Below are 19,631 nucleotides of genomic sequence, written 5' to 3'. Positions count from 1 at the left end.
GCTCGATAATCGCGCGCCGGTGTTCCGGAGATCGGACGAATCGACGACGTTTGCGACGAGAGGAAGCGAGAGCGTTCGCTTGAACGCCAGGCAGAAGAAGACCTCGAAAGCCTTCAACCCTTCCGCTATCATCGCCGCCACTTCGAAGTTAGACAAACAAATATTCCTCCGATCGATATTCACCGATTAGAAGATCTTGCTCGAGAATTTTTTTCTTCGGGCGAAAAGAAAATTTTCTGACGAGGAAGTTTAGTGTCTCGTGTTTAAAAATCCTCTATTAGATGCATCATGTTTCATGTCTTGGATGGACAAAAGAAAACACGTGGGATTCTTAATATTCGCACGTTAGGGCGCCGAGAGTTAACGACACGGTGCTTTCCGTTTAGTGACACACTTACGTACGACGTAAGTATCGTCTTGTCCTGGTTACTCATCGAAGATGCCAAGAGAGATAGAACTATGTTTGTGCGTGGACTTACCGCAAAATGTCACTATAAATGAAGAGCGTCCATAACATGACTTTTATGACTCTGATTTTAGTGTTTTCTTCTTTGATGGGTTCGGCAGATAGCGAAGCCTCCATAGGAAGTCATTAATTTGAGATTGGATATCGATTCCTATTTTCAGTGAGCGAACAAAGAGAAAATGAAGCAAATGGAGAGAAAAATAATAAACACGAATACGCAGCCCTAGTGCATCGATCCTGGAAAATGTGCACGCTACGATAGGGTTGGAAAAGCCGCTCCCAAGGGGGAGGCGGAACATCCTCTCGTTCGAAAAGTGGCGACTGGGTGACGAACGAAAATGCTCGATTAAGAAAACAAGCTTTGCTGAAATACGCGGAGGGAGGAGGGGGGAGGGGGAGGGAAGCGCGTGCGCGCGAGCAAGAACGAGAGAGAGAAAGAGAGAGAGAACGAGCCACAAGCGACAGAAAGAGACAGAAATAGAGAGCGAGCGCAGGAAACCTCCTCAGAGCCAAATCGAGAGAGAAAGAGAGAGAACGGGGAAAAGAAAGAGAGAGAAAGAAAACGGTAAGAAAGCGGAATAACTCTTCGCGGAGCTGACTGAGCCCCCTCTTCCCTGTTTTTTTTTTTTTTTTTTTGGGCATTTGGGGTATTGTGCACTCACACCTACGCGCACCCTACTCTCTCGCGTGCATCCACACGTACAAACACGTCCATATACGTAGAGAACGGTACACGCGAGCGGCTACTTCTTCCTTCTTTCTCTCTCTCTCTCTCTCTCCATTTATCTTTCTCCATCCCTTTAAATTCTGGTAATAAATACGTACGTATCGAGATGCATACATGCGAGCTAAGTCTCGGCGACGACGTCGGCGGCTACGAGGACGTACGAGGACGAAGGCGGTGACGGTGGCGGTTGATGATGGTGGTAGTAATAGTAGTAGTAATCGTCGTCGTCGTGATGATCGTGATGGTGTAGCGATGGTGATGGTAGTGGTAGTGGTGGTAGTGGGGTGGTGGTGGTGGTAGTGGTGATGGTCGGTGACGATAGTGTCGGCGAATACACCGCGGTAAGTACGCGAAAACGACGGGCGGTAGCGGCACCGACGGCTCAGACCTCCGTCGGCGCGTGCAAAGACTCGCGGATGACGGCGACGGCGTGACTTCGCCGGCGAGCACGAGAAAGACGTCCAGGACACGGGGTACGCGCGCCGCCTCCTCGGTGGCCGTACATCGGCGGGGAGTAGCGGAATCGTCGCGGACTCGTGTCGGAGTAGCGGCGGGCGGGCGCGGGTGTGCGTGTCGTGCGCGCGCGCGCGCGCGTCCGCGCGAGAGCGCTCACGGTCTCGTTCGGTGTGTCTGTCTCCTTCTCTCCCCCCTTCCGCCTTCGCGCTTCGTCCTTTATACGTTCCTCTCTCTCTCTCCTTCTTCCCCTGGGGCGTCCGTCTTCGGGGTTCTCACTCGCGCGTACACAAGGATCCCTCGTTTCTTTTCGTTCTTCACGATGTTGTATCTTCCGATATTCGCACCGGACGCACCTCGTTCACTTACGTCCGTGTCTTTCTCCCCGTCTCTCTTTCTCTCGCGCACGCTCTCCTGCCTGTCCGGTAGTAACCTAGAAAGCGGCCGTGGCGGCCATTCAGGATTACGGGATCTCTGTTCGTCCGCGCGTACGAACGTCCACCTTGTCTCGCCTTTCGTCGAGATCGAGTGGCGGCTCTCTTTCGCTCCGTCTCTGTCTCTCTCTCTCTCTCTCTCTCTCTCTCTCTCTCTCTCTCCCCTTTCGTCGTTCCACCCAGCAAAGTCTCGCCCGTACGATTTTCACTCGTTCACGTTTTCCTCCGAAGTTTGAACGCGGAGATGATGCTGCTCACGCCGCGAGCGCATGCACGTTCCACTCGCCCATTACAGCACGCCTGTGCTCGTGCTCGCCGCCTCGCGTCACACGGACAACGGACTCGGAGCTCGGAGCTCCGGGCGGGCGAAGGGCCACGACGGCGGCGAGACTCTTCCCCACGGACGGACACAACGCGCTCGAGACGCTTGCACACACGCTCGGTTCTCAACCTTCGGCTCTCGCGATGCTCGTGCGAAACTGTGCACGGTACCGATCGGCGCACGATCACCAACGCCACACACGACTCTACTATCGACACTGTACTCCTCTTCCTCTCCTTCTTTTCTCTCTTTCTCTCTCCTCCTCTCTTCTCCACGGAGCGCACAGTATCACTCTACTCACTGGGCGTACGATCGCGATCGCACACCCTCGCCACGATAGATCGGCGAGGAGCGACCGACTGTGGAGGTCCCTTGGGTGTGCTCGAGGCGGTGGTAACGGCGACCACGGCGACGGCAGCGACGATCCCGATAGGAACGTCCGACGACGACAACGACTACGATGATGTTGCTGTTACGCGTGCCGTGTCGCGCGACACGAACGCGAAAAGCGCGCGGCTCGTACGGTAGCGCAACCGGGCCTGGGCCTCGATGCTCAGGGATATTCGCCCATTTGTGATAGATTTCCCGTACGAGATGCACCGCGTTAACGACCGACCATCCCCCACCTATCGCCACGCACAGACATCACGGCACTTCGATTTTTCAAGATGGCGACCTGCCGTCGTCGGCCCTCGAGCCAGGTGGCGCGCGACGCCATCAGCCACGCTGGGCGCGCTTTTTAAACCTTCGGAAACTTATATTGTAGGCTGGTGATTAAATAGTAAATCTTATCGAGTAATAGAATTTTAAATTAATTTTGAAACTCAAAACTTCTATACAAAAGCGTGACTTATATCATTGTTAGATAGTCAATTTTAAATATTTACAATGATGTCAACAATATCATTAACGTTGGTGTTTACACATGAAGATTTAGAAAGAGGCTTTTTCTGGAATTAACGAATAAATTTATTTTTCTTATTCTATACGATATTGCATTGTTATATTCGAAAATAAAATTAGAAAGGGAATGAAATAAAAATATCCAATATTATATTACACTCTATATGAATAATTTATTTTCCAAATATGGCTTACAAGATTATACCAAACATTGTGGGTATTTTATAGTAGAAATTTATTTGTGAATAGATATTTAGTCGAGAGAAAAGTATTTTTGCAATAGTTCCTCATATATTTCCTTATCAGTATCCAAAAATAAGCAAAAAATAACTCTATCCATCTGAAAAAATATAATAAAACTTTTGTATATTTTAAAAAACTAAAATATAATTATACATATAAATATATTTATGTATTATCTTACAGCATCTTTATTATCGAGAAGAAATTTCTTGATTGTCGATAAAGCTACTTTGGCCGCTGGCCTTTGTGGATATCTATAAATTCCAGTTGATATGCATGGAAACGCAATGGTACGCAGATGATTTTCTTTAGCCAGGGCCAAACTATTCTCATAACATTCTTTTAATTTATCTGGCTTTTCACCTTGGGGACCAACTGTATGAATAACATCTGAAACACATCAAAATTATTCATATTATATTTAAATATTTTTTTTTTTTAATAGAATACAGATTAAACTAAGCACACAAATTATTTACATTTAGCTGGCAGCATGTAACCCCCTGTGATTTTAGCTTCGCCAACCTTGCATCCTCCAAATGTTGCACATTCCTTCTTTAAATTTGGTCCTGCTGCTCGATGAATAGCTCCATCAACTAAAATATTCAGAAATATTTGTATAAAAATTTTAAGTAAAATTTCAAATAATACATAAAGTTGTTTAATAAAAATATCTCATACCTCCACCACCTCCCAGGAGACTCGAGTTTGCAGCATTGACAATCGCATCTATTTCGAGCGACGTTATATCTCCTTGCCATATCGATACTTTCTTAGCTAAGACTTCATCGACTTTTTCAATCTTTTCGACAGTCTTGGTAATATTTGACTTGTTTTTGTTCCAGTACTCTGGCCACGTCGGGATCTGATCCAGAGTCGTCACATCTCCCTTGTAGAAACTTCTCTTCTCCTCAGGCGGCATATTTAAGAATTTCTCTATTTACAGAAAGAAGGGAAAAACATTAGAATTTTTATAATTCAGCCCTTTGATCGTTCTCCATTTGACTGATTATTCATCGAAGCCTTACGTTTCTCGTCTTCGAACGACATCTTGTCTTCAGATTTGATAGAAGCGGCCGAATTGCTCCTCGATAGGAAACTCTTGGGGATACGTCTGTAAGAGCAACTAACAACGGTCGCCTAGAAACCAAAAGCAGCGTTCTCGCAATTCTCGGAACTTACGCGGTATCAGACACGCTCTCGTCCCTTACTTTCAGAGCCAGCATACTCCGCGTCGTCGAGAATCACTTTGAGAAAACCTGTTAATCATCAACTATAGTGAACGATAACGCAATGTCGTTAACTCGCTGCGAATTACTCGCCGAAAACACTCCCTGCCGTTCGTATCTCTCGTAATCGCAATGACGAGCTGATTCCGATTCTCTCAATCGGCCGGCGATCGAACGTAAAACGGCCGTCGGTATCCAGCAATATCCAGTTGTTTCAACATACGCTACGCATGTAGGTTTCGCATGGGTAGGTGCCATCTAGCGACGACTTCACCAAATATATCTTTGTCGCGACAGCGATCATTCAATGGTAACAAATCTTCTATAATTGGAGATATATTATTAGGGCCTCCGTATAATGAGGCAAATATTAGAAACAGAAATAAATATTAAATTTTGGAAATGAAAATTTGAAATAAAAATTAAATACAACGCACAATGAGTATAAATAAATATAAAATATAGTCATATCTAAAAATTACTTGTATGATATTGTGCGTTACGTTTAATTTTTATTTTGAATTTTTATTTCTAAAATTTAATATTTATTCTTATTCCTAATATTTTCTTCATTGTACGCAGAGTCTTAAGTTCTGCGCGCAATGGAGAAAATATTAGAAACAGAAATAAATATTAAATTGTGGCGAAATGGAAATTCGGAATAAAGATTAAACGTAACGTACGATGAATGCAAGACCATACAATCTTTATTCCCAATTTTCACTTCCATTCTATAATTTAATATTTATCCCTGTTTCTAATATTTTCTTTATTGTGCGCAAGGCCTTAGAAAAAATTTATATTACATATATTGATGTTTAAATCTTCCAAAGTCCTAAAAGAGACTTTTGTACATGAAGTATGTATGTTATATTAAAAAAATATTTTAAAAAATGTACAAAAAAGAAAGATATAAAATGAAAATAAAAGTTAAAATAATAATAATTCAGTAATAATGATTCGGATAGCAATTTACTGGTAGATTGGCAGCAAATTCGATTAGATTCTTATTGCAGATTCATAGGAATGTCTGCATTAAGCTTAAGATCTGTCGACAGAACCTACTGTGCCAGTGATATGTTATACCAGCGGAAATCAAGCAGAATATGACCAAATTTCTTTTCGCCGCATAACGTGTCAGCAGATTTTATTATATTTTTTTTTTTAAAGAAAAGTACCGTGAATTCATAAAAAATTATACCTTCAGTCAGAAATCATCTATACATATTTATTAATCTCTTGCATGCACGTACCTCGATATTTAATATATCACGAAAGGTACTGCCTGTCAGTATAAAATACTTTCTGTCCTATCGTACTCAAAAAATGTCATTTCATTTAGAAATGACAATTAGTGCCTCGAATTTAGAGATACTATGCGACACGAGATTCGAAACGATCAACGGCTGTCCGATAATGATAGATTAACGTCAATCATAATGATCGTAACGTCAGCTCAATTTACCAATAACACTCGTCGGAGTAACGACCGATATGATGTTATATCGCGCAAAATTACACGGTCCAATCGCGCATCGATATCACTGCTAGATGCAAATAAACGATGTAGATGATTTTGATTGCAATATATAACGGAGTGAGTCGCATGGGCGTTCATACTGAAAATGTGCCGCTGAGATGTTAACCACCCCATCCCATTCGGCACATCCAATCGAAATGTTTCCGGCAGTCACGTAAATGCCACATCTCTGCGTTTCATGTAACGTATGGAACCTCGTGCTCGTGCTTGCTCCAAGAGAGATCCCAAGATAAATTCCAAGATAAATTTTTCGGAGAGAAATAGACGGAGGGTCTCCGTGGGAATTTACCCTACTTTAGCGCAATCGAGTTTGCAACTATCATCTGTAGTTGGACACTCCATGTAAGACGAAGTGACGCACTTCGTACATTTTCTTCTTCACATTGTCGAAAATAATTTAATTTATTTAATATTTTGGAAAATATTATCTTTTTACACGCACGCATGTTATTGTATACATATTCGCGATATTATGTAAACTTCAACGAATGCAAAGGAAATCTGTAAATTTTGATTATATCACATTGAATTCCATTTTGTTATATTACATTTATTTTTGTTATATTACATTGAATTCCATTTTGCCTACAAATATACTTTTTTTCTGTTATCTTTCCATTCACGTGAAATTTAGTAGTTAACGCAAACAAATTATTAAAAGAAAAAGAACTTAATCGATTTTCTTCTCTGGATATCAGAAATGCCCTAGTGGATTGCAAATATAACGTACTTTGCGATACGCTGCACGTATCTTTCGTAAATGGCAAAGTGCTTAAGATATTTTGTGAAAGACGCGCATTTGGTGAAAATGTATAAAAAGAATTATTGACCTTCGACAGGATCTTGAACTTTAACGAGCCACCTACGTCAGGTCACCGAAATATGACCTCTGCGACTCCGCCCGCGGTGAGAATGAAAAGCGGACGGAAGTTGTGTCACAGTTTGCATACGAATTATGATGTGATGCCTGGTGTGTTTATTATTAAGAAAACTTTTAAAATATATCACCAAGACTTACACAACTCTAGATTGCATTCTTCTCAGCGGGGATACTTGCGCGTAAAGAAGAAAACAAAAGAGAGACACTTTTTACTTCGTTAATTCTCTTCGACTTTTCTTCAAGAAATACGTTTTGTGTCATCTCTAATAACACGAGTGAAGATAACACTGAGGAGAAAATTATTATAATTTAAAACAATATTGTATATTTTTTTAATTTATTTAATAAATAATTAATTTATTTTTTTCCCAGTGAAAATTATTTCTCAGTGTATAACATAAGACAAGGGAGAATTTTTTAAGTTTAAAAACTTTAACCTTTCCTAGTAAAGAGTTAAAAGAAACTGTAAAACAACTTTTCCCCAGTAAGAAAGCGCCGAAATGGGAAATTAAGGGTTTCAACATTTCTTCCGGTAAAAAAAAAAAAAAAAAAAAAAAAAAAAAAAAACACCAGATTCATAATTTCGCCTCGGTCATTTTTGCGACCTTCTTTTTATTACAGAAGAAAGAAAACTTGCGTGCGCGAGACCACGGGACAAGTATCCCAACGTATATGTGTTCAACACGCGGTTAATGTGAATGAACAGTTTCCGTCGGCGGCTGACGATGCCGACGCCGACGACGACGCCGACGACGACGACGACGACGCCGACGCCGACGCTAACGACGACGTCATCGACGTCGGGGAAAACGGCGGTGGTGGCACCGGTGGTCGGAGTAGCGCTTTTTCCATCACATTGTGCAGAACGGCAACCACGTAGTAGCTAGCGCATGCTGAAAGCCGCCCCGCTATCGATCCGTCCGCGACCCCGAGGAGCTTTCTCTCGCTTCTCCTCACAAACCTCGCGAACGTCGCCACCGAGCATCACGTATCGGCACGCGATTTTATACATATTTGCGCGTACACATCCTCCATCTGTCCTTCCGTTTTAATTCGATTGACCGGGGAGTGCACCAGAAGATAGAATCGACAACGGCAACGTTATGGCACGTCGGGGTGAACACTGCAGGGCGATTTTCCTACTGTGTGAGTTTTTTGAAAGAGAGAGAGAGAGAGAGAGAGAGAGAGAGAGAGAGAGAGAGAGAGAGAGAGAGAGAGAGAGCTGGAAAGTCGCGTGATTACTTTCTGATGAGAAAAGTGCATTTTCAATTTGCATTTTCGGTATTGTATGTTGCGAGAAGCGAACCGTGAAAATCTGCTTGTGATTATGAAGGTTGAGTCAAGTATCACTGCCAGGTCGCGCCATTAACCCTTAAAATGCATCGGAGACATTGTCATTCAAATGGGAAAAGTTCTAGGACGATTGTATAAGCGAGTCTTGTACTCGGATATTCTTCGGGATACATAAAAAAGAAGTAGAGTAAAGTAAAAATATGTATGAAATAATAGAAGATATTCACAAAATTATTTCTTCACTCGCGCGGTATGTCAAAGGCTTAAGGTGTCAAACGCTAATCATCATATCTAAAAAAAACTCGTTAAAGCCGTTTCCGTTTTCTACATCATCCATCATGGAAAAAGTGATAAGAATTGATAGCATACTCTGCTTTCGATACGATCGATTTAATTTCCATAAAATTTTGTAATTGTAATAAACAGACATTATTATCATCTTGCTTTGACAATATACAATAAGGACAATAATATTACACACAAGTACTATTATATATATTAAATATACGAGTATCGTACCAAAAATAAAAACGATTGTTTCGCATGATAAACGTCATTCTAACATTAAAAAAAATCTGATGAGTGATAATATTTTTAGATCATGCAAGTGATTCTTGTACAAATCTATCCTTTTCTTCTATAGGACATAAAAATATTATTCAAATTTTACGCGTATTTAATATTTACCCTAGTCACTTTAACTCTAATTTCCATGTTAAATTTATGAAAGGGCGCAAGGAAAACAAGGTATTATCTGCTTCTTTCAAACAAACCAAGAAAGTTACCATATTTAATTAGATATTTAATACAAGAATAATGGAGAAACATAGACGTTGCAAAGTGACAAACTTTGAAACTTTTAATACGCATTTTTCATACGAATCCTTTCTACTTTCTCTTAAACTTTGCAAAATTGCTGCCTGCATGATGACATTATTATTATACTGAAATAATTTTCACACAGGGTGTGTCTCGGGTATAGCATTTAGTATTCCCTTGCCTTCGCCAATACCACGACAAGTAGACGAGCAACGTTATACTACACGCAGAACGCCGAAAGTCTTCGTGGAGATGCCTACTCCGAGGACAAGATTGCCTCCAAATTTGGTAAACAAGCTCATTCAACCTATCTACCTGTACCCGACTTTTCCTTCCTCTTGTAAAACCAGCCTTTTGCCAAAAAAATTTCTCGTTGTGTTAAAACGAGACCGAGTTTACGAGCTCTCTTTAATCCGCCTTTCCTAATTAATACCCGTCCGAATAATGCTCTCGCTCCACATGATTGATATGTACTTTTAAAACAAACGATTTTCATATATTCATATGCAAGGGTAGTAATTATTTAAATGGATTCGCGGAACGTGTTAGCACGACCATCTAAAGAGGAAAAAAAAAAAGAATGCCACTTTCGATCGTATATCTGTGCATGTACACGCTAACGTTGGTCCTTACGTTGGTGGGCGGCGACCGCTCCTACATACGCAAGTTGCATTACTAAATCTGCGCATAATCGTATTACCTTAGGCGTTTACTTAACCTACGCTAAAATCCGATAATTAACCAAGTTCCAAGAAGGGAAGCCCTATTATCATTTGACTGTGCGATACGCGATTGACGGCGCGATTATTATGCGCGTGGCCCCCCTCCCCCCTCCCGTTTTGAGGAAAGTTGGAAAATCTTCGTCGCACCAGGGACCCCCGTGTGTGCTTTTTTTTTTTTTTTTTTAAGGCTGATCCTACGAGCGGACACAATGGCGGTTTTACGCTACCGCTATAACGCGGTATGATAATGCGTGGAATGTATAAAGCAACATTGTGCTATACGTAGAGGAATCTTATCAAAACTTTCACAGACCTCACCTTGACCTCTATTTCGCTATCTCTTAATTAACATTTATATTTTAATGTCCACATTTGACGCTGACTCATAATTTAAATGTGCAAAAAAAGTACTACAAATAACGACAATAAAGTAGAAAATAAAAAGTAAGATTAAAATGACCGAAGACTAAATTTCTACATGTGCTGTGATGATAACGTTATAGCTAATTTTTTTCGAAAACAAAATTCTCTTAAAATATAACTTTAAAAACAAAATATTTACAGTTTTTTTTAGATTAGTCTTCATAAATTATTGTCTTTAATTAGTTAGATTTGCTTTAATCAAGAAGGAAATGAAACTTTTGACTCGTGCAACTTTTTTGCTTTTTTTTTTTAACTTCATCTCTTATATCAACTTGTTTGTCATTTCTGTTGAATGTAGTCTGTTGCTACTTGAAAATATTTCGTTGAGTGATATGCATCAAGTGATTTATCTTTCATCGCTGTCGCATGATGCTCGTATAACTTTAAGCTAGAAATGCCGTAGCATTTATGATCTCTAAACGAAGATTTTACTAGCGTGATATTTCTCAGTGCGTCGGTTGAAATAATTCATACACAATTAAAGATAAAGAAATATTTATTTTTAAAAGTATTTATATGTGTGAAAATTTATCGCTGGGATTAAAAATTTGTTTTTTTTTTCTGGAATAAAAGTAAACCGAATAGAAATTGCAAGTGCACTTAGACATGCTAGACAATCGATAAAATTTGAAGCATGTCGACAGTTTGTGTTTATTCATACTTCTATTAATGTCTTTTCATATGAGATCAGAATCACTTTAATTATCAAATTATGAAACTATGATATAAAATAATATGTTCTGTATCCTCAAATTATTTTCCGCAAATTGTAGAAAATTAATTATTTACTAACGATGTATCAAGAAATATTCTGTATCACGAAGTTTAATAATAAACTAAAGAATAATAAGTCTTTAATTGGCAATTTGACAATTACGAGTTTAAAAAACAGTTAAATTAATTTTTAATATTAGAGAAACAAAAGGTCATTAAGTTTTGTGAAAGTCTATCTGCAAGATCCAAACTTTAAATTTTGTAACTCTATTAAATTTTTCTTAAAGTTTTTTACACATGCTTGCGCTTAAACTCGATATATTTACAATAGATTTGTTGACCTGTGTGATGTTAAGCTTTTATAACGTCCGATAGCTGCTTTTACTATACTCCTTGACATTTCGATGGTATTAGGTGACGTCACCGTGCAAAGCTTCACATCATTCTAATGGAAACTTTTACTATTACCATCCACATTATTTTCAGTACTACTTCCTTCTTATGTTTTGTAATTGCAAATTTACGCGTATTGTAACGCCGGTCTACATTACGTATTCTTATGTTAACGATTTATTATACACAAGAAAAAAGTTGTTATTGCAAAACTCGTTACGTTTACGTTACAATAACAGATGACCTTCTACAGAAGGTTACAAGTTTATAAACGGAAGTTACCTTTCTAGAATATGACAACAAACTATAATTACTAAATTTTATTGATAAAGTTGAAGTTAAAATTTTATTGATTAGATAATAAAAATTCCATTAAATAATTTTTATTATATTTTTAATTTAATAACTTTTCATAAGTTTTTATATATATATATATATATATACACACACACATACACACACACACACACACACACACACACACACACACACATACAATTTTATTTTTTTAGTTTAAAAATAAATATTCTTTTTTTTAAATTATATTATATTGTAATATTCTTTTTAAGCCGATAGTCAATTCTGAACTCAAAACATCCACGATTGTGCCCTCAACTACATCGACCACGCATAAGTCGTTTTCCACGGAACAACCCTTATATCGACTGGATGGAAGCAACGGACAAGCTTGCATTCTTCTTCAAGTAGATGCGCTTATCACTGTCAAATATCGCACAAAACTTGGCGAGGATCAAGTAAGAATATAAATTAAATCCTGAAAAAAAGAAAGAGATCCTTAATCATTAAGAACGTTACAATGATAAATAATTAAAATTTGTATTTTCAGGAAGCGGATATCTATGTACCTGATGATGCAACTGTAACCGGAAATTGTGATAATGAGAACACGGTGACCATGTCATTGAAATGGAAAGCCTTCGTACTATCTTGGAGTTTCGCTAAGGTAATTTCTCCCTTTCCCCTCCCTTCTCTCTCTCTCTCTCTCTCTCTCTCTCTCTCTCTTCTCTTATATATAATAGGATATCTCGAAGCTCCAGCTGTGTCGAAAGATAAATTCTTGCATCAAGAAGCAATTATCCGAAAGATAATAAATCATTTAAATTGCCTGGCACTGCTTTTCGCGAAAATCGATATGTGACCCTTTTACTAAGATATAGTCCATTTCATTTTCACCTTCATATCGGCGATTGCGTGCTGGAAGCTATCACGATAGTTTACCTCAAATTATGCCTCAGATATAGTAGTTGTAACACGTGGGATAAAAATAATAAAAGTGATGCAATGACATTTAAAAAAAAATTACACGCATCGAGTGATAAGATGAGATTAATTATACAGCAAAGGTTGTATTCAAGAATATATCATGTTGCTTTGTCTTTGATCTCCCAACGTAATCCTTATGATTCCGGTTTTTACATAAAATAGATAAAAGGATGATCAATACTTACACGACTTTATTTTTTTAGACACCCGGTGGTGAACGCTGGTACGTCGAGAAAATCGAACTGACCTATAATTCCAGTGACAAACACTTCGAGCACATTGCTCAGCCAAGTAAGAGCAATCAATGTCAATTTTATTGGTTTTCTGCATAATCCTGTGCAAAATGTTTTATGAAAAAAAATACAATAATATCCAATTGCGCGTATGTGTTTAATTTATATTTGTAATAAATTAAATTATCACAATTTATAATAAAAATATCTTAAAATAATTATTAAATAATTGTTGATAAAGTAAATAATGTTATATAAATGTATTTGACATATATTTTGAAAGATATTAAACAACGTATATTGTTAATGCCAACTTAATTATTTAATTAACCTTTCAGACAAGACTATTCGCTTAAGTACCGGTCAGAAACATAGTTCTATGCTATTTCTCACACCGGTCGGAAAATCGTACGCTTGTTCTGAAGAAACCGAGGTTCCGCTCACCGACGGCAAGAATCATGCCAGTGTACTTTTGAGGTATATCATTGTATTATTAAATTTTAATTTTACCACTGAAATTCATATTTTAATTAAAAGTTATAGGTATTCAATTATATATGATGCAAACGTTTGAATATTTAACTTAGTAATTAAACTTAGTTTTATCTTAAAACTAAAAACTAAATGTGAACATATGTATATAACATATACATGGACATATACATGGACATATGTGTATAACGTTAAATCAATATCAGAAGCGATATACCATATAAATACTTTTCGATATTGAACACAGTCACAGTCATTTTATGCCAAGTGACGAACTTTAATACAATATAATAATACGTAAGGTTAATATTATCTCGTATTATTACGTAAGAATATGTACATTTGGTACAGAATATATGAATACATCATGATAACGAATATATCCTCGATTAAGGTTAAAATATCAATTGATATTAAGATATCAATTTTTTTTTTAAATCTATTACTTCAGTTAAGTGTGAGGAGAAAAGTAAAAATATTAAAATAAAAATGGAACATTTCAGGGATATGAAACTGCAGCCGTTCAAGTTCAAGAGCAACGATTTCGCCGCTGAGTTTTCGTGCACTTCCCTGAGCGCACGGGCCAGCAGGGATGAAACTGCGCCAGTTGCGGTCGGCTCCACGTTGGCCGCTGCGGTCCTCCTGACGATCGCCGGTTACGCGGCCTTCCGTTATTTCAAGGTGAAAAAAGTCAAGTACGACACGATGGAGTAAGGAATACTCGGGGGAGGGGGGGGATCTCACTGTCGATGCCAAAGAAGCACGTATCGCCAAAGACCGACGTCGTTCGCGAGCGAACGACACGTAGCTTTTCCGACACTTTCACTCGCTAGTCATTTTTCTGGAAAAGAGATAATTTTTTTTTCTCCGAAATTCAGGTATTTCTTTCAGTCATTTGTATTAGTCGTGGACGTAAAAAACACACACACACACACACACACACACACACACACACACACACACACTCACTCACTCACTCACTCACTCACTCACTCACTCACTCACACACATACACATCTCGTAATTATCATGAAGCGGATTCATGATTATCTAAAATATCTAACGAATCGATTAACAATCAAATTGAAGCTCGGCTTAGAGCAGAGCTCTGTGAGACAAGATATCGCGCGTATTAGAATCTTTTAGACAAATCTGAATACATAGGATATTCTATTGTAACCATTAAAGTACATTTTAAAATAGTTTTCTAATTATTTGAAATAAATAATAATCTCGATATGTTGTAAAAATGATATTAATTATGTTTCAGTTAATTCCATTATCCTTTGATAAATTTGTATCTAATTATCTAATTTGATCATCTTATTCAGATGTGGAATAATGATTATCCTTAAAAATTATTTTCAAAATAATTTTTATTTTTTTATAAATTTTTTACATTTATAAATATTTTAAAATTCTTTAAAATTCGATCTTGATATTTATCGACGATTGTTGCAAATAATACTTATCAATTTTATAATTAAAAACAGTCAATATCGTTAATATTAATGATTAATTATATACACACGAAATTAGATATCATCGATTCATCCGGTAAGTATCATAAAATTATTGACAAGCGATGTAATAGAATTTTATTATTAAAACATGCGCGACACATTTGTCTTGTCCATCGTATCGAATGTCAAACATATCCGTTTAAAGTTTAAAATAAATGACATTCGTAATTTCGCAAACTCGTATGGTTGTATCGATAGACTTTCCAATTCCGTAGATTTTGGTCTACGCATCTCTATAATCATTGAAAAGAAATATAATTTAAAATCTTGTTAATCGCGTAAACACTATTATCATCACTTTTATCATCTGTTACGTTGATTTCAAATCCTTTAAACTTTCCATAATTCTTTTTCAAGAATACACAAGAAACAAATATTTCATTTTGTCCCGCTGAAATACTTGCATCATGTGATTAAGATAATTAAATTGTTTCTCTCGGCGTAACTCTTACGATATAACATATCTTCATTCTTTCCAAATATTATTATGGGTATATAGTAATAATAACTATATACATATAGTAATAATAACTATGGTACATATCGTAATAGCAACTTGTATTAAGACATTCAAAATGGCTCTCGATACCTCGGAGATGTGAAAGGGTCCTTCTTGGCAGCTAACGATGTTAGATGATTGCATCTAGGTTACAATTAATGAGAGTGTATTAAAAGTGTTAATACATTTCGATGTGACGCCTTAATTAATCTTGTACATAGCAATCCATAATTTATTGATAGACTCTTTCTCATTTTTTATACCAGTCAATTACTCAATTTGATTATCTTTTATTTTTTATGACGTAGTTCTGTAAGTTTTGCCATTTGTGAAACTTAAGGATTTAAGATGTTCAGCTGTAAATATAAAAGTTAAATTTGTAACTTTTTCTGTTTATTGTGTACGTCTTAAATGGAGGTGGCTTGCCGGAGTTTGCAATTTGATCTTAAACATTATTCGCTTAACTTTATGTAATACAAGATGACAAAATTGTGTATGTATAAATATACGTACGTACATATACTTACTGTACATGTGTACGTATGTGTATATATGATTCTCAATGATTTCTTCTGAAATATTTATATAAATATATTAATTTAAGAAAGTGTAGCGATAAACTTTATAATGTGAGAGTGATATTGTACGAAGATGTAAACATACTTTTATTCAACTTATTTGCTTAGTGCGTGCGCACATTAAGTGTATGGACGCACGTATATACATATACAATATATTTTGTAAATATATAAGTGCTGAAACCACACAAAATTACATATTAAGTTTATCTCGTAGACGGAGAAATAATTTTTGAAAATTAGTATTGTCGTGTCAGCACGCAATCTTTTCTTCATCCTTTCTTCGCAGACATTTTTCTACTTCTGTGCTCTAGACTGGGACAGTTTTCTTTACATTTATAAAGCTTGGTGAATGTGTATCTTTTAGAAATCTATAAATAATTTAACTTCTGGTGATATTCTGATGTATAAAATTCTACTATATAAATATTTGTCCAAATTGCAAATAGTTACGATATTACGAGGTTTAATCGTTTATATAAGATCGATATATATATATCGTAGGCGCAATGATTATATGATGATAAAGGGCAGTTCATTTATACATTGAAATATTAGCTGATCGCTGGCGATGGCGCGCGATAAATAATATATAGTTATTAGCGAATTAACATATCTAAGTGTAAAGCGTATGCGTCCGCGCGTACATGCATTGAGCATTATATATTATATTTATTACGCGAGTACATATACGTCGTATAAATATATACATATATACATATATATATATATATATATATATATATATATATATATATATGTATATATGAAGAGAAACCTACGTTATCGATATAACGCATAACATATAAACCTCTGTCTTCCAAGTGCATATTAAAGTTACTTCGTATGTAAATATATTACGGATATCGTATGTATCGTATTTCCAAGATTTGTCAATCATCAATTCGTCAATGTGTGACTCCGACGGCGAGTATCGTGACGATTCACAAGATCTTAAAACGAACGATTTGAAACGTTGGATGGACCATCTCCATTCGATTGACTTTGCAACACCATGTGATTTCCCGATTTCAAAATATATTCTAATAAATTTAGGTTAAATTCTAGGAAAAAGTTCTTCTTCGTTTTCGAAACAGATCTTTTGTCCCATGAAAAGTGCGCTGCTTATAATTAATTTATTTTATATATTTTATTTATTTATATATTTTTGCCATCTGGTTATAACTTCGAGAAATCAATTTGGGAACCAAAAATTGGGAAGATCAAATGAACGTCACGCATGCTCGCGGCATTATGATAACACGAGAAAGGTCTAGCTGTAATTATGAAAACGTATTTTTGTGCTAAAGTCAATCTTATATCATAGATATTAATGAACAGCAGCGATTAAGAAAGTTAACGACGCGATTTTGCGGTTTATATTGCGCAGCGAAATGATAAATTAATGAGCGATTCGTTCGGTGGGTCTCTTAACAATTTTGCGTAATTATTTTTTTTTTTTGTGAAACAATAAGAAACAAAGACAATGCGTAATGATATAAACTGCTGAATCGCGACGTTTTTACGCTGGAATGACGTCAAATTATGAATCATATCGCTTGACCTATAGCCGCAGCGCGTTAAGTCTATAACAATTATTATAATGCATTATTGCGAAAATCGCGAGAACGGGGAGTTGAATTCCAGTTTCACGTAACGTAATAACATATACATCTACTAAATTGTATCATATCGATAAAATAAAGGCTGTTATACAAATTCATTCAATCGTATATCGTAAATCGCATCACTCTCACATCAGAATTTTTCGAACCACAACATCGTCATAGTTTAGGAAAAGTAACATCTTAATTTTGTGTTATTGGAAAAAACTTGATACAGTAATTAATTAAAATAATTATTCTAAAGCAATAACTAATTACAATTCTATAAACGTACGAGATATATAATCGATGTTTATTTCTTGTTTATTTTGAATTAGCTTATATTTATACGAAAATAATTGTGTATCTAACATCGTTAAGAAAAAAACAATATAACTTAGAAAACAAAACAAACATTTAGTAATCGGGTTTTATTTTAAATATATGGACATAACACTTTTCGAAAGCAGATGTCTATTTGATGTTCGCGGGACGAAGGGTCGGAGATATAATAATCTTGCGCCATGGAAAGGGCGTGAAAAGTACAGTCAAGCAGGCTTATGGCTGTAGCCGGGTTTATGGGGAGCCCTCGCACGGGGTTCCCTTTGCGCAATGCGACGCACCGTCGTCAACGGCTCATTGTTGGCAATGCCCATTGAAATCTCTTGCAACAATGGCGCGCGACAAGACGATCGCATTGTCGTTTGCAAGAGCATCCCCGAGCCTTTTGCGCCTGCGGGTGTTTGCGATCGCGGAGAAATCGCCGTTCACCGAGAGGATTGCCTCACTCGTAACACAGATTACATAGATTGTTCGTGATTATGATGCGCGCGATTATTCCACCAATTTAATATCTAATTAGATAAATCCGCGAGAAACGGTCCGCGGAAGAATGCGAGAACGCTCTTGCTATTTGAGATACGCATACGAGAAAAAAGGGTAGGTAAATCGTCCAACGATAAGTCACGTCTGATTCGGAAAACGGGAGAGGAAAAAAATCCCTCGCGAATGGAGCGAATTTATTTGGCGCCGATATTCGCGACAGAGAGAATTTGTAATTGACCGACGCACAGCCTAATTAGCAATTACCGCGGCACAGTTTCGTTTAATTGGCCGAAAATTTATTCTTCGCGCGTCGAACCATAACGTGTCGTTCGCGCCGATAACACGGCGGTGGTGACCGAGATAATTGAACATAATTGGCCGCGTTTGATGACAGATGTACCGCTGGATCCGACAGGGATGGCTCGCGCGCGAAGAGCAGGGGAGCGACGGGAAGAACCGTGGGAGGGAGGGGAGGAGGGGGGGGGGAGGTGGGAGCACGGCGTAGCGCGCGACGGGGTACGGGGACGACCTATAATTTATAAACTAGGGGCTGTTTTGGGGTAATTGCAGATAACGACGGGGCGGTCCGGATAACAAGCCGACATGGGAGTCACTGGACACCGGTGCCGCTCCACCATCCGCGCGTAACACCATAACCTTAGCGTCGTTACGTACGGTAATCCTCGCTCTGTGTATGCGTAGTATAGTTTGCAACCCTGTCCAAGCGTAAGTTATGTCGCGCGTGATATCTCACCGCCGGGGGTTGAGTTAATAAACGACCGCGGTTGCAGGCGAATCACCCGCCACCGCCGCCTTTCGTCCTTCGAACTCGTTAGCAGCGGAAGTGTCGAGCGAGATGTCTAGAACCGAAAGATAGACGATTCGTGGGTTCCTCATCGGTCTAACTATCATAATACAATTTCAGTGAATATTTGATGAAATAATTGAATTAATTATGCACAATTGCGACTGAGCTTTAATTTGATAATTTTATGTTCAAGTAACATTTTTAATTTGACTACATATTCTACT

The 19,631-nt window shown here is 37.7% G+C and overlaps 2 protein-coding genes across 2 annotated transcripts; one reads left to right on the top strand and one right to left on the bottom strand.

Moving 5' to 3' along the window:
* Positions 1 to 3,453: 3,453 nt before the first annotated feature.
* On the bottom strand, positions 3,454 to 5,008 carry LOC105430831 (uncharacterized). Its single transcript, XM_011644551.3, has 6 exons — positions 4,760 to 5,008; positions 4,577 to 4,688; positions 4,230 to 4,484; positions 4,028 to 4,144; positions 3,730 to 3,938; positions 3,454 to 3,645 (listed from the first exon to the last, which is right to left on the bottom strand). Exons 1-6 carry the CDS (start codon positions 4,772 to 4,774, stop codon positions 3,559 to 3,561), a joined length of 795 nt encoding a protein of 264 aa, XP_011642853.1. The 5' UTR covers positions 4,775 to 5,008; the 3' UTR covers positions 3,454 to 3,558.
* A 3,006-nt stretch (positions 5,009 to 8,014) lies between these two features.
* LOC105433532 (lysosome-associated membrane glycoprotein 5) lies at positions 8,015 to 17,893 on the top strand. Its single transcript, XM_089079184.1, has 7 exons — positions 8,015 to 8,343; positions 9,455 to 9,597; positions 12,131 to 12,316; positions 12,409 to 12,525; positions 13,049 to 13,136; positions 13,417 to 13,555; positions 14,074 to 17,893. Exons 1-7 carry the CDS (start codon positions 8,301 to 8,303, stop codon positions 14,282 to 14,284), a joined length of 927 nt encoding a protein of 308 aa, XP_088935310.1. The 5' UTR covers positions 8,015 to 8,300; the 3' UTR covers positions 14,285 to 17,893.
* Positions 17,894 to 19,631: the final 1,738 nt, after the last annotated feature.

This window comes from Pogonomyrmex barbatus, unplaced genomic scaffold, assembly GCF_055798465.1.
Source record: "Pogonomyrmex barbatus isolate J1 unplaced genomic scaffold, ASM5579846v1 scaffold3, whole genome shotgun sequence".
Taxonomy (NCBI): Eukaryota; Metazoa; Arthropoda; class Insecta; order Hymenoptera; family Formicidae; genus Pogonomyrmex; species Pogonomyrmex barbatus.
The sequence above is the reverse complement of the archived record's forward strand: the minus strand, read 5'-3'. Positions and strand labels throughout refer to the sequence as shown.

What these genes read in the sequence shown, in the direction of transcription:
- LOC105430831 (XM_011644551.3), bottom strand. An exon ending in TCTCCTGGGAGGTGGTGGAG is followed by an intron (nt 4,145 to 4,229) that starts GTATGAGATATT and finishes TGAATATTTTAG; the next exon opens with TTGATGGAGCTATTCATCGA. An exon ending in TTCTCGATAATAAAGATGCT is followed by an intron (nt 3,646 to 3,729) that starts GTAAGATAATAC and finishes ATATTTTTTCAG; the next exon opens with ATGGATAGAGTTATTTTTTG.
- LOC105433532 (XM_089079184.1), top strand. Translation starts at nt 8,301, where the DNA reads ATGGCACGTCGGGGTGAACACTGCAGGGCGATTTTCCTACTGT. An exon ending in CAGGGCGATTTTCCTACTGT is followed by an intron (nt 8,344 to 9,454) that starts GTGAGTTTTTTG and finishes ATTTTCACACAG; the next exon opens with GGTGTGTCTCGGGTATAGCA. An exon ending in CGAGCACATTGCTCAGCCAA is followed by an intron (nt 13,137 to 13,416) that starts GTAAGAGCAATC and finishes TTAACCTTTCAG; the next exon opens with ACAAGACTATTCGCTTAAGT.